Genomic DNA, 14,156 nt, shown 5'->3' with positions numbered 1-14,156 from the left:
GTGGCTGCGTTCTCCACCTGCGTAGTGGAGGCTCCTTCAGAGCTGGGGCACTTTGGGAAAATAAGAGGAAAAGCAGCCCCCCAGACTCTCCTTTTCTCCCCAAGGTTGGACTATTTGTCAGGGGCTAAGGCTCGGGAAAGGAAGAGAGTGGCGTCGGGTTGTGCGTCTCTTGCCACTCGGAGTTGGGAGAGAAAGTAGCAAGACGCGCGTTCCTCTGGGCGCTGAGCGCCGAAAGCTCGCGGGCGGCCACAGGTGACCAAGCATGCGAAGATTAGGCTGGGGGTTTGAGCACCCGAGGGCCGCGCAGAGCCGGGGTGGGCCCGCCAAGCCGCTGCAGCTCACCTGCCCGCGGGGGCGGGGCGGGGCGCGGCGCTGGGGCGCGCCTGCCTCCCTCCTCCCGCCTCCCGCCCCGAGAGGAAGCGGAGGGGCGCGGTGTAAACAGAGCGGCGGCCGTGATGTCAGCCGGTCACATGGAGCCTCTTATGGCTCGGGATGGCTCTCGGCGGGCGGGCAGCTGCGGCAGCTGCTGCTGTGGCTCGGGCGGCTGCGGCGCGGCGGCGGCAGAGGGGGCTCCGGGGTCGGACAATCCGCTCTCCCTGCGCTCTCCGCACCGCGGCTTAAATGATGTATTTTGTGATCGCAGCGATGAAAGGTGAGCCCGGGCGCCCCGCCGGGGCCGGGTGGGCTGGCTGCTCGGGGGGCGGGGAGGAGGGCGCGCAGGGGGAGGGGTGGGCGCGCCTGCCCGAGCGCACGTACTGCCCGGGGCTGGGCGAGGGAGCCCCGCCAGGGCCTTCTGGGCCAACGCAGCGGCGCCACCTGAGCCTGGCCGCGGGATCGGCCTGCCTCCTGTTAGGGGCAAAGGCGCACGGGCTGGACTCCCCCCCACCTCCCCCTTTTCCGTGCTCGTCTGCTTCTGTCAGTCGCCTGGGTCCGCCTGGTACCCGGCGGGGCTCCCAAAAGAAAGTTTGCCGGGAGTGTCGCGCTTCGCGGAGGGAGGAAGAGGTCTAGGCAGCTGGGGGCAAACGCGGCCGATTCCCAGAGCCCGCATCCCGGACAGCTCCGGCCTACGTTGGGGAGGCGCCGTGGCCAGGCCCGGCAGAGTGTGCGAATGGTTCGTGGTGTCACCCCGGGGACTGGTTAGCGCCCCAGGCCTTGGGCCCTTTTTGTCCAGCGGCTCTGAGCGTCCGAGCTGCCGCCCACCGGGGAAGTGCGGCGGGTCGGTGTGGCGTCCCGCCGCGGCCACTTCCTAAAGCGCGCGGCCCAAGCGAGACCCGCGCCTTGATCTTGCCAAGACGCTCTCGGCGGCCGCCCTAGCCGCAGCGCACCCCACCCCCCCCCGCTTGATACTTACGTTTGTAAATGGATGTGCGAAGGCAACTTATCAGCCCACAAGATTCGCGGGCAGTAACGGAGGTTAGACCGTGGTAAGGGCCGACATGCGCGGGTTAGTCGAGGCCAATCCTGCGCACCCGGCCTTACGCCCTGACCAGGACTCCTTAGCCTGGCTAGTAGCCGGATGGCAGGGAGGAATGATTAGTGGGAAGACTGATTCGTGGTGCTTTCAGGTGAGGAGGAAAGGAGCCGTGGCAAGCAAGTCAGGGAAGTTTCTGATAGGAAAGACAAAGTTTGGAGGTGTGCAGGAAGTCGTCCTGTGCTGCCCCGAGGAACCGAGACACCGTCTTAGACTGTTGCAAACAGCCCCGGAAAAACTCAGCCCGCTCCTGCGTCTGCTGGTTCCGGGCAGTGGATAATCTGCCTGAGCAGCTTCGCAGGCCCAGCCGCCGGGCTTGGGGATTTAAGCCCCATCTGTTGGCGGTAGACAGGGCTCCGGAACGTCCAGCAATGGTGCAGACCCGGTCTGTCTTGTGGGTTCTGCCCAGCTGTGCGGGCGCCCTAGGCGCGTTAAATGTTTGCTATGTTGGGATTTTGTAGCAATCCAGGATGGAGGACACCAGTTTGGTATCTAAACTGGGTTTACTTTCGGATCACCGAGCTTTGCCTTTCTTCACTAGAGATTGGGTGGCATCTCTTTTATTAATTATTAACAGGTCGAAACGTAGTGGGTGCTAAGATGAGCTGCTTGAGATGAAATCTTTCTGTACGTTGTGCCCTAAAGCAAATTTTCTTTCTATTCCCCTGAGGCTTGCGGGGAATGGGATTTAATCATTCTCAGAATATGCAACTGATATAGTAAAAGAGAGGAAACGTTCCCGTGATACACGCTCTTAAGCATGTAAAAATCATTTGGGAAGAAAAATATGTTAAAGAGTTCTTATGTTAAAGAAATCTATTGTTTCTGTCCCCCACCCCACCCCCCCACCCCGCAAAAAAAAAAAAACTTTCAAGATGTTCCTGCATTTCATTAATCCTCTAAGTGTAAAATTACTCAAATAGCCTTTGTGAAGACATTTTCTCCTATTTTCCCTTAAATTATATAAGAGCTTTTGCTAATTGTGGCATATCAATGCCATTCCTCATGCATTTTATTTAGTGTAGTTTGTGTTGAATTCAAAAAACAGGCTGAGACATTTTAAATTGATTTTTATCCCCAATGAACAGTAACCACCAAACAATAAGGAAAGTATGTTCTCATAATTTAATGTTGATGTTACATTGAACACAGGCTTTTGACATAGTTCTAGTATAAAGTGAAGTTCTACTACAAACTATCCCTTACTAGTAGAATCACAAGAAACTCACACATTCCCCCTCCCCAAAAGCTCTTGTTCACACTTTTGTCTTGGAGTGACCTCTGGCTGCCATAAAATAATAGATTCATAGCATTGTGCTTTGAGAAAAGTAGCTCCAAAGTACTGGCAATGAAATTTTTCTATAAGCTCAGCTGTCAGAGACAGAGCATGCAGTATCTGGACAATTAGAATATTTCATTCCCAATATCATGACATCCTGTGTTTTAATGGAATTATCTTGCTTTGGTGCAAATTTTAACTGAAGGAAAATAGTCTGTGGGAAAATGAGGGATGCCATAAATGTTTCCATATCAGATTTAAAGGAAAAAAACCTGGCCCAGAATCATATTAAATACTTCCCTACTGCCTCTCAGTTTTAATAGTTAAATTGGTTCCATATGTAAGAGTTTGTATAATTAGATTTTTCATGCAAAACAGAAACACTTTCTTTACAATATAGCTTTTGGATATGAGGTTGCATGTGGACAAGGGAGGAGAGAACAAGCAACCATAAAAGAGAAACATTCTCTTTGTTGGCTGATTTACTGATGTTTTTAAATCAGGCCTTTTGAACTCACCAAAGAAGAAAATCCTTCCTCTGCGTTAGTTGTCAAATAAGTTTAGGCTTAAAGTGGTTTCATGCTTAGAAGTAATAAATCTTCATTTGAGCAACTCTCATCTCATCCTTAAGTTTTGTTTTTGTTTAATTAACAACAAAATTCCACTACCATTTGGATTGTATCCTGGGCAAACGGAAAGAGGCAGTGATAACATTTATAATCAGGGGAGCACTTGTTCTGCTCATCATAAAAGTGCATTGGCCAAATGTCACCCAGCGGCCGAGCACTGAAAAGAAATGCGGAGCTCCATCTGTCTCAGTGGAGTGTGTGTCCCTTTGCTTCCTATGAGCACTCAGCCTGTGTTCATGTAAATGGAGTTATAAAAGTGAAGGGAGGCCGAAGGGGAATTTCTGTCTCATAATAGGTTCTTCTTTCAGCCTGATTCATATACAAATGCAAGGCATCTTACCACTTTAAAAAAAAATACTCTACATTTTGGTGGTTAGTTTTATGTCTAATTTTAATACATATGATTTTATGGTTTTGAAGAATCTCCCTTTCTTTTTACTGTGTGAAATTTGGATTCAATCCCTAGTCTCATTTTAAGCACCCTTTCTGTGGTATCCTTTCGTTGAGATTTATGTCCCATTATGGAACCTATGATAGGTGGAATTGGCAGAGGATGATGATGGCTGGATCTGAAAAAGATAAAACCCAAATGGCCACCAGTACTGAGCTAAGTGCTTATTTGACGAGAAGGGGTCAGTTCTATTAAAGATGAAAAAGTATGAATGCATTTGTGCATGGGTAGAGGGGAAGCCTGGGTACTCCATAAAGCAGAGAATATTTTTAAAGTACCATATTCATAGACAGCCCCTTGGCTTTATGTACTTAGTAACCACATCACATGAAATGCAAAGCAACATCATGCTCAAGTAAATCACTTTGCCGTCAATTTGAATTGAGAACCATATAATTTCTTAATGCTGTCCAGGTATATAATAATTTATAAGTAAAAATAATTCTTTTGAAAATAAATATATACTATATGATTCAAGTCTTGATTTTTAATACCTACTAGATATAGTTCTCTAAACTGCTTTTTCTCCCATCTTTCTCTCCCATTCAAGTGAATCACAGTAAAAATGGGTGAGATCAGCAAATAGATAATTGCAAAGCACCTACAATAGCACCCAGCCACTCTATAATTTGCTCTGGGGAATCTAAGAAGATAATATTTACAAATAGCATTTACTAGAAGAAAAAGTTAATGGATGGATGGATGGATGGAAAATCTGCGAAAGTAGACCTGGAGTTCAGTTTTCTTCAAATGCTTTTAAATAATTTTAACAATCAGTAAAACCCTGTGTATGGAACAAATCTTTTAAAACTACTTTTTAATAGAAATACATTCATGCATTTAAAATATTCACAGCTTGTTAGTTGAAATCAAGGCTAATTTATATAATTCATATTTGGTAATTTTAAAAAATTAGACACATGGATTCAGCAGCTACACCGATTTTGTTTCTCTACTTTAAAAACAATTTTTTTGAGACATCCATCAGTGCTTAATCAGGTCTGAATTAACATTAGATATAATAGTACATATGTTGACCCTTTGAAGAATGATTTACATCTTTGTCCCCAATCTAGTCACTCCACTGAGAACACCTTCTTTCTACCCTGGCCTTTCCACTTATGGACTGAGAGATTCATTGCCAGAGGTTTTTGTATCTGTCAGTATCATGTATGTTGAGATAAAAAAGTGCTTTTTCTGTAAATTGTCAAAGTGGCAGGTCCAGAGATGAGATGTGAATAATCGCATATATTAACCAATGGGCAAAAAGCAAGAAAGTACCGATATCTTTTGTTTCTAGATTTTCTTTTTTAAGTAAAACCTGTTAGCCCTCATCATCTTAATAGGAGATAATAAAACTTGAGAATCTTTGCTCCTGTGGCTATAAAAAGCAATGTTAAGTTTATTCCCAAGGTTTGCCAGTGATTTCATTTTCTGCTTTTGATTTTCTTGCCTCTGAAGTTTACTAGGCATTTCACAAATAGGGGATGATGTTAATCTGTATTTAGTTTGGGCTTTATGATTTACACACTTGTATCTCATTTAGTCCTCCCTGGGAAGTCACTAGTAAGTTCATGTTTTTGAGTTGAAGAAACTGAGGCTCATATGGGTTATATATGATAGCCACGGTCTTCCGTTTGATGCCTGGTAAAGCAAGGACCAGAACCCTCATTTCCACTATCTTCATGCCTCCCCCAGAGGAAGCTGTGAAAATGTCCTGGATATAACTTTGTATCTAGTTAGTGGAAATTATAACTCTGGCATTTATATGGGAAAAAATAGATTCAATTATGTAATACTTTGCTGAGCCTAATATCTTTAAATTACTCTTTAATAAAATCAATTTGGTACAAATGGGGTTATTCTTATTTGCTTATCATTAGCTCTCTTCATCCATGATTTTTACTAAGTCTGATTGTTATAAGAGGATCCAGCTGTAATGTAAGCTTTACTTTCCTGAAGAATATAGAATACCTCGAAGTACAGTTAACCTGTATAACCCATTACTATTATGATGCAATTGAACTAAAGATTTATCTATATGTTCCATTTATCTTTAGGCAAAGAAAATACAAATACATCTTCTAATTTTAATATGCCTTTATATAGTAGAAAATTCATGTATCCATGATAGCCAAGGGGTATGATTATAGACATATTCTTGAGAAATTTGTTGTATTTTAGAAAATCACCCGAAGTGTAAAAGTTTCCAAGTGGATCTGCAAAAGCTCATTTCCCACTTGATAGGCATTTACCTTTCTGAGTGCTGGATTGAAGTATATTCGTCTGAAAACAAATAAGCATTATTTCATAGAGACTCAGGGATAGAAGAAACCTTAAAAGTCACCGAGATAAGTGTCCCATTGGCATTTGGGTCTTCTCCACAACATTCCTGCAAAATGATTGGTTATGCTTGAACACTTCCAAAGATGGGGAACTCACTCTCTTTAGAGGTAGCTTATTCCATGCAGAATTAGAAAAGTCTTCTTATATCAAACCTAAATCTCTCCTTTGTTCTTTTAATTCCTTTATTCTGATCCTTTCTTTGGGGGCTGAACATTTAATCCATCTTTCAAATAAAAGACTATTTGAGCACTAGTAGCATATAGTGTGCACACACATACATACACACACCCTCTAACCCCTAATATCTGTTGTCCTTGTCCAGTTTTTCACAAAGTTCATGGTTTAACCTTCCCACAATCTTGATCAGTTTCTTCCTCAAACACACTTCAGTTTTTCTAGAACCATTTGAAATTTTGAGGTAAAAAATGGAACCCAACTACCAGATTTGGTGTGATTCACGTGGAACTTAACTCACTACATAATAAAGAGGAAGAAATGGCTTTTAAAAAAAACTTTTTATTCTAAATATTTTGAGGTACATAGACTGCATTTTTAACCCCTCTCATGACCTACCTGCCTTTGTGTTAGCATTGTAATTTGTGAAAGTGGAATTTTGAACTGTGTAGGAGTACTTCTATTTCAAATGATGTTGAATGTTAAATATAAAGGAATCAAGGGAATCAAAAATATTGCAAAAATAATTATAGGAACATTAGAAGCATTTATAAGATTTTTTTTTTTTTTTTTTTGGTGGCAAGGTAGTGTTACAGCCTAGATAAGGCTGCCCTCTAGTGGTTACTTGCTTACTGACCGCTAAAAACCATGATGGTGCCAGTGAATTTCCCATCAGGCTAGTGGAGAAGGTCAAAGGTTGAAATTATTTTCTCAGTTACTTCAGGGCATTCTTCATCACATTCAAAAGCATAATTTGTTGTTTTACACAGTTATGAGAAATACTAGCATGAGACATAATGAATTTTTAATGTTTGTAAGGAAGTAAGGAAAATTTTTAAAAAACTTAAGCTAGGTTAAAACTAATTTATGAAATTGTATTAAATTTAAGTGAGTTTGTTTTGTGAGTAAACAACTGTCATGACCTGTGTAGTAATCCTTGTACTGTTTTGAAAGTTGCAACCTAATTCTCTTCTTCTACACTTGATTTAAAAAAAAAAAAAAAAAAGGTCATAAATAATTTCATCAGAGAAATCCAGCAGTTTGCCTTCTTAAATCTAGGACTTTTGTTTAAAACGGTAAACAATTGGACATAAGTAAACTACTATATCTTTTTGGGCAATGAAACAGTTTTAAATACAGATGCAAAAACAATCCCTTAGTTTCTGAAGACTTAGATCATTCAATACACCTCAATATATACAGTTTGCCTATGAAATCAAATACAGTATGTGCCATGTAGGCCTTTTGAGTTTAATAGGTTTTATGCTTTTAAATTCTGTAGAAACATAAAATTCATTGGCATAATTTTTAGGATAAATAGAAATGAGTTTTGAGTCTGGATTTCAGTGCTGTGTCAAATGTTAAACAATCATGAAACAGTTTGATTACTATGTAGGAGTCAGAGGAATAAATGTTGCTTTTCCTATTTCCTTAAATCTTGTTTATCTCTGGTGCTGCGTAGAGGGGTCAGAATGCAGGTTTGCATAATTTTGCATTGTTCACAATGTCAAATCCTCCGATCTAAGCTAGATTAACCAAGGTCATGGCAATGAACAGTGATTACCAGGCTATTGAAGGATGACATGCTCACTGACTGCTACTAGAAAGATGAAGATGAATCTTTTCAAGAAAAACAAGAGGGGGGGAAAAAAGCAAGGAAACCCTGCTGTTTTGCCTTTTCATCATAGAAATGAAGTAGTGGTTCAGAAGTGAAGACTTGTGGTTTAGTTTAGATCAGTTATTGAAGCAAACTGTTTTTCAAACTGCGCCACCCAAAAGTGTGATTCTTGTACCACATGAGAAGTATTCTTTTTCACAGAATGTTGTTTTCATTTTTTAGTTGTTGGGTTTTTCCTCCTTTTTATTTATCTTACTTCAGATATTCAGAACACTGGATAAACATATATAAACTTGTCTCTGCAAATACTTATGGGCCTTTGTATGCTGGGTAGTTCTGGTGTCACCTGTGTACTTTTAAAATAGAGCTGAGACACCTTCCTCCTGATCAAACGTCTTCAACCATGAATCAGCATTTTTAAAAATGCACTGAGAAATTGGCAGCCACACTTAACCGGAGAAGCCTGCATTATGACCACTGGGCTTATGGATTTGCAGTTCCTATGAGCTACATGCCACTTAAAACAATGGAGATTTTGCAACATGCAAAATAATCCAATGAAATGGTATTATAATTTAATAAGGTCAACCCTTATACTTGCATGTGAATGTGGTTTCTTCCAGATAAGCCATGAATTTGCTCTAAACGCCTGCCTAAAATGGTGGTTTTTGAAATTGTGGCGTATAACCCACAACCCCAGAGAATATGTTAAGAAGACAGAGATTCCTATAGGCATGGTGGTGCATGCCTATAATCTTATTTAGGAGGCTGAGGTGGGAGGATTGCAAATTCAAGGCCAGCCTTAGTGTCTTAGCAAGACCCTGTCTCAAAATTAAAAAAAAAAAAAAAAAAAAAAATTAAGGCTAGGGATGTAACTATGGGTCCAATCCCTGCCCCACCCTACACACACACACACACACACACACACACACACACACACACAGATTCCTGGGTCCCACTTGGAGGGAGTCTGTTTCTGTCAGAGTGGGGCAAAGAAGGCACAGATTTAAACAGGTTCCCAGGTGTCTGATGCAGATGATCCTTATGCCTCGCTTTGTGAAATCCTCTCCTAAGCTGTCCGAGTTGGGGTGGGCAAGAGAATACTCTGGTCTTTCAGTGGCTCCCAGATATCACTTACTCTCCAGTGTAGATAGGGAAGCCTTCAACCTACACAGGTGCTGCTCTGGGTGGTCTAGGGCACAGCAAGGATTCTGCATTTACAAAAGCTCCTCTTTTGATTGTGAGGAAACCACTTCTCTAGTCTAACCATCTTCCCTTAAGAAGGAAGAAACTGAAGCTCAGAAAGGTAAATGGTTTTCGGGGAAACACACACCTCTCTTTGGTCTGCTGAAATCTCTTTTCAGAGTGGAAGAGATGTTCGATATGAGCAATTTCTGCCATTATTTGGATATTATTCACACTTGAAATATTTTTCTGATTACTTTAGCCTTCCTATTAGAGCTTAGGAGGAAGTAGACTGTTACCCCAAACCTCTTACCCCAAATGGCCCAAACACGGAGGATCCTAAAGCTGTTTTGGTGCTGTTAAGTTCCTGTGATTTCTTGCTGGCCCCCTATTCCTCCCAGGATAAAGCCTTATCCAGCAGCTCTGGCTTCCATGTGACATAAACACAATGAATTCTAACCCTCACTGCCTCCAGGGCTGGGTCTTGCCAATATTGTGACCACTAAATGCAGATTCTTCCACAAGAGTCAAGGCCAACTCCAGAGGAAACAGTGAAGCCTTTGCTATGTTGCTTTTTTAAGCAACAAAGTACAAGTTTCAGTGCCCTCCAAGCTCCTCGGTGCTTCCTATTGACAAGATAACCTTTCTCAGGCATGAATGCCTGGCACATATCTGCCTGTGTCCAGGCTCTGGAGATGGGGGCTTCCAAACAAAGACATGACTGCCTTCATGCAGCTTGGATTCTAGAGTAGTAAAACAGATAGAAGAACTGCTCTGGGAGGTGTGGAAGACCACCTGCTACCCTCAACCCTGCATACCAGCCCCTCCTGCACTGGAAATTGGTGGCCGTGTTCTATGAGGACAGCAGTAGTCATGGCAGACATAATCTCTGAGAGGTAGAGGTAGACAGTATTTCAGGAAATATAAATGAACAAGATAAATACAGTGACAAGAGTGAAGTCAAGATAAAAACAGTGTTGATGGATTAGAAATCATATGGCTTCATGGATGAATATCAGAGAACTGAATCACCGATTTTTTCCAGCCAACGGTGAACGCCCTGTAGTAGATCTAGAAGGGAGCTTAGAGGTCATCTGCTCTCTTAGGTCCCAACCTTGTCAGTAGAGAGAGCTTTAAAAGAAATACAGAAGCCCAAACTCTGTTAGTGGATATTTTGACATATTGGTCCACAGTAGGGCTCAAGTATTGGTAATGTCTAAAGCTACACAGATGATTCTGGTTGAGAAACCTCTCAGGTCCAACACCCTTATTTTGTACATGAGTCACCTGGTCCCTGGTGTAGCAAAACAGTGTCTAGTAGTGGAAACCTCCTTGTGTGGGGTGGGAGAAGATGAAGACATGGGTTTTCATCCTGCTCTGCTGCTCAGTAATTGTTGTGTTGCCTCAGTGGCTTAGTTTCCCCCTTTGTGAAACTGGAGCATTAACATGATAGCCATGGAGATCTTTTCCAGCTCCACCATTCTATTAAAATCATGGCAAGAAAATGGGCGGGTTTCTTGTATGAGATGTACAAGAAGCAAACAAATGCCTTCTGGCTTCCTTACTCCCTGTCTCAACCCATAATTGCTATAGGTGCTTTAATCAGCTAATCAGTTCCTTTTGCAAGTAAAAATTTAAGGTAGAAAGAGGTAATTACTGTATGCCAACTATTTAAATAAATTTTAAAAACATGAAAGTTTTCATAAATATTAATAATAAATATGCCCAAACTTAGTTCTGGTAAATTACAGTCATAGTTTATTTATCAAATTCTAGCCTAAAGCTTTTTCCATTTTTGATGGTTGAGTTGAAACCAAGGGGGTGGGGAGTAGCTTAAAAATGGAAAGCCTGTAATAGCCTTAACCACTGCACAACACAGTTAATTTTATTCTTTACCAAATATTAAAGGTCCAAAACCTAAAGAAATTGAATATCTCCTAATGTATAGTTTGTAGTTTATTAGAAAATAGGAACAGTGTATCCCTTGTGTTGCAAGCTTATCAAAAGGAAAGAATAGAACTAAGCTCTAGCATTTTACTTCCTCACTTGAGACCTGGTATCTCTTAAAACTTGGGTTTCATTAAAACATTTATTCAAAAAGATAGCCGTTCATTATAAACCAGCATGGTGTGGTGTAAGCACCTTAAATTTATTTCCTTTTTGTGTGGAATTTCCCAGTGGGATTTGATGATATTCAGCAGTTCCAGAAGTGATAAAATAATTTGGAAAGAAATCTGATGGGAGCTGGCAAATGAAATTAGAGCCGTATCTTTTCCAACAGAGATCTTTAAAGATTAACATATTGCCTATTTTCCTGTATGTATTTAAGAAATTGTATACATTGCACACACATCCAAACAGATTGCTTTAGACAGAAGATTATAAAAAATGTCAGCCTCTAACTTAGGTTGCATCCATGATAGCAAGCAACTTTTGAAAGTGATACTGTTTAACAAAACAATTGGTCTGGTAGAAATCTATTTCAAAAGCAATGTTTCTGACCCAAGCAAAATCATGTAACAGAAGTGTTTTGTTTCCACCACTGCAAAGAAACAAAGTTGTTTAAGATGAGTTAAGATGTCTCAAAGTTTTGGCAGCCTTTCTAAGTCCCCTGCTGCTCTTGCATTCTGAATCCCTTTTGAAGTGGCTTGGAAGTTTCTATGTGATTTCAATGGCTGCTTAGGAGAAATATTGGCTAAACTACTCATTTTGACTGTTAAGATGGCTCGAGTGTTTTCAGAATGTTTTCATTTGCTAGAAATATGTTTTGCACTCAGGCTTCTCTTGTTGAAGAAGGTTGGTTACCAGCCATCTGATGATGCCTCAGGGTGTTTACAGAAAATGTGGGTGCTGTAGTTATATTTGAGTACAGCCCTTCCCCACCAAAGATAGTGTGGTAATCAGCAGGAATGTGAAAACATGTATTTAAGGATTGATGCTTGTAAAAGTGATGCTGTAAAGAAACATGGTTGTTCAGATGTAAGAAGTGACTGACAGCTCTCCTTGTAGGCATGCTAGTAACAATAAAGTCTCCAAGTTCAACATCAAAGCGATCACAGCTTACTCCACCAGTGACTTGCACTTCAAAGGGGGAGCGCAAGACAAAGGAAGTGCACTGAGGTATGTTTCTGCCTCATAGCCAGATCCTCAGGGGGAGCTCCCAGAGCTCTTTTCATGAATGCAAAGTGATTTTTTGCAGATCAGTGTCTTCATTTCATAAATGACCAGGAATATAAAAGAGGGCAAATGAACACTATAATTGCTCCCCATCACTTTAAGTTTAGTTAGGAAAGATTCATCACAGGAAAGATTGGTCTCTCTGGCTTCCTTCAGTACTGAATTCTGTACCAGCCTGGGCAGTTCTGATTTCATCTAGTATAGAACATGGAATTATTTACGAAATAAAAGTGTATGAATTGTGTGTGTTTCACGTTGTTTCTTGGGAATTATGCTTGACATTTATCAATTTGTGGAGTTGTTTGTTGTTATTTCCTCTTTTGCTTGCTTGCTTTTCAATTTTTTCAAATTAACCTTATGGGTAGATTTTTGCTGAATCAGGTATGTATTACTTAACAGGTGTGTGTGTGATGAGTTTTAGACTTGTTAAACCCGATTTTAATTAATCACCAAATCTGTACCTTGGTTCTTTAACTCAAATCATGTATACTCCAAAATGCCCAAAGTAAAATAAGAGTCTAGAATTGACCTACTCCTTGGTATTAAATTGAAAATAAAACTTGCCATGCACATATTATGGGTGGTTTTTTTTATGCTTGCCTTTGAAATTTGAGGTTCTTTTATATTTCATCTTCAGTAATTTACTCATTTTTAAATGCTATTGAAAAAATAGTAGTTCTCTGCATAGTCATTAATAAATACAAAGCAGCTTTCTCAAGGCTCTGGGGAGACCTAATAAACACAACTGTGTTACTAATTGATGCTATATGAGCTGACAAAAGTAGTGCATCGGTAAACAGAGTTAGAAAGCAAGAAGTTAAAGAACTATAGGGGATTATGTAGACATCAAGGGTTGGAAATTATAATAAGGCCTCTTTAGGGGAGCATTAATTTGCATGTGGCTGAATTAGGACACCCAATTATTTCTGAGGACACTGCTAAGAACTCATTCAAAATACCCCCAAAGTGAAAGGTTTGGGAGGGTGGAGAGTTAGATGGAATGAAAGGTGGCCAAGCACATCATATTTTCTGTAACTCAAGAGAGTTTGTTAATTTTCTCAATAGCGTGTTAGAAGAGCTTTCTTTGTTAGGGAGGAAATGCTGATGACATCAAGAGTAACTTTTGTTGTTTGTTTGTTCTACACACACAATTTATATTGAATTATCACAATGGAAATTTAAATTTTTGTTTAGGCAGGGAGAGCAGGAGGGTGGAGACAGAAATAAGCCTTTTAAATCTTCTTTACCTGAACTGCACAAGGACACAGCATTGAGACGATTACAGAGTGTATTTAGAAGTCCTCTATGTGTGATCCAGGGATGCTAGGGCGTCCCCAATTCCCTCTCAGGGGTTCCAAGAAATAAAAACTACTTGCATAAGTGTACTAAAATCTCATTTTCCCTTTTTACAATGTTGACCATTAGTATTAATGGCTCAAAGCACCAGTGGGTGAAACTGCTGGCCCCTTAGCAGGAATCAGGCAGTGACATCAACCTGTGCTAGCGGTTAAGTTGTCCTTCATCGCTATGCGCTTGCTGTTAAAAAACAAAATAAACAAACAAACAAAAAAACCAAAGTGCCAGTTTTGTTGAAGAATAACCTTGATGAAGCGGAAAAAAAAATAAGTCTATTAAATTTTGTACTCCCCAGAGTACACAACTTTTTAATAAACTTTATAACAAAATGGAAAGTATGCAGAAAGCACATCCGATCCATACCATGTTTTTCTCCAGGGAAAAGGCTTGTGCCACTGTTGAGAGCTGAATGATCTGCTTTTTTAATGCAATGCCATTTTTGTTAATAGAATGACTGACTGTGGTTACTC

General features: G+C 40.8%; 1 protein-coding gene across 2 annotated transcripts in view; it reads left to right on the top strand.

The window, feature by feature from the left end:
- Positions 1 to 14,156, top strand: part of Rora (RAR related orphan receptor A) — a 174,588-nt gene that overhangs the window by 78,890 nt on the left and 81,542 nt on the right. The window contains exon 1 of one of the 2 annotated variants that reach the window (XM_076850877.2): positions 503 to 652. The exons of the other annotated variant lie outside the window; for it this stretch is intronic. Coding sequence (XP_076706992.1) covers positions 622 to 652 — 31 coding nt within the window. The 5' untranslated portion in view covers positions 503 to 621. Of the gene's footprint in view, positions 1 to 502; positions 653 to 14,156 lie in introns of those variants that run through there. 2 annotated transcript variants of the gene reach the window in all.

This window comes from Callospermophilus lateralis, chromosome 3, assembly GCF_048772815.1.
Source record: "Callospermophilus lateralis isolate mCalLat2 chromosome 3, mCalLat2.hap1, whole genome shotgun sequence".
Classification (NCBI taxonomy): Eukaryota; Metazoa; Chordata; class Mammalia; order Rodentia; family Sciuridae; genus Callospermophilus; species Callospermophilus lateralis.
Note: the sequence above shows the minus strand (reverse complement) of the source record. Positions and strands in the feature narration are given on the sequence as shown.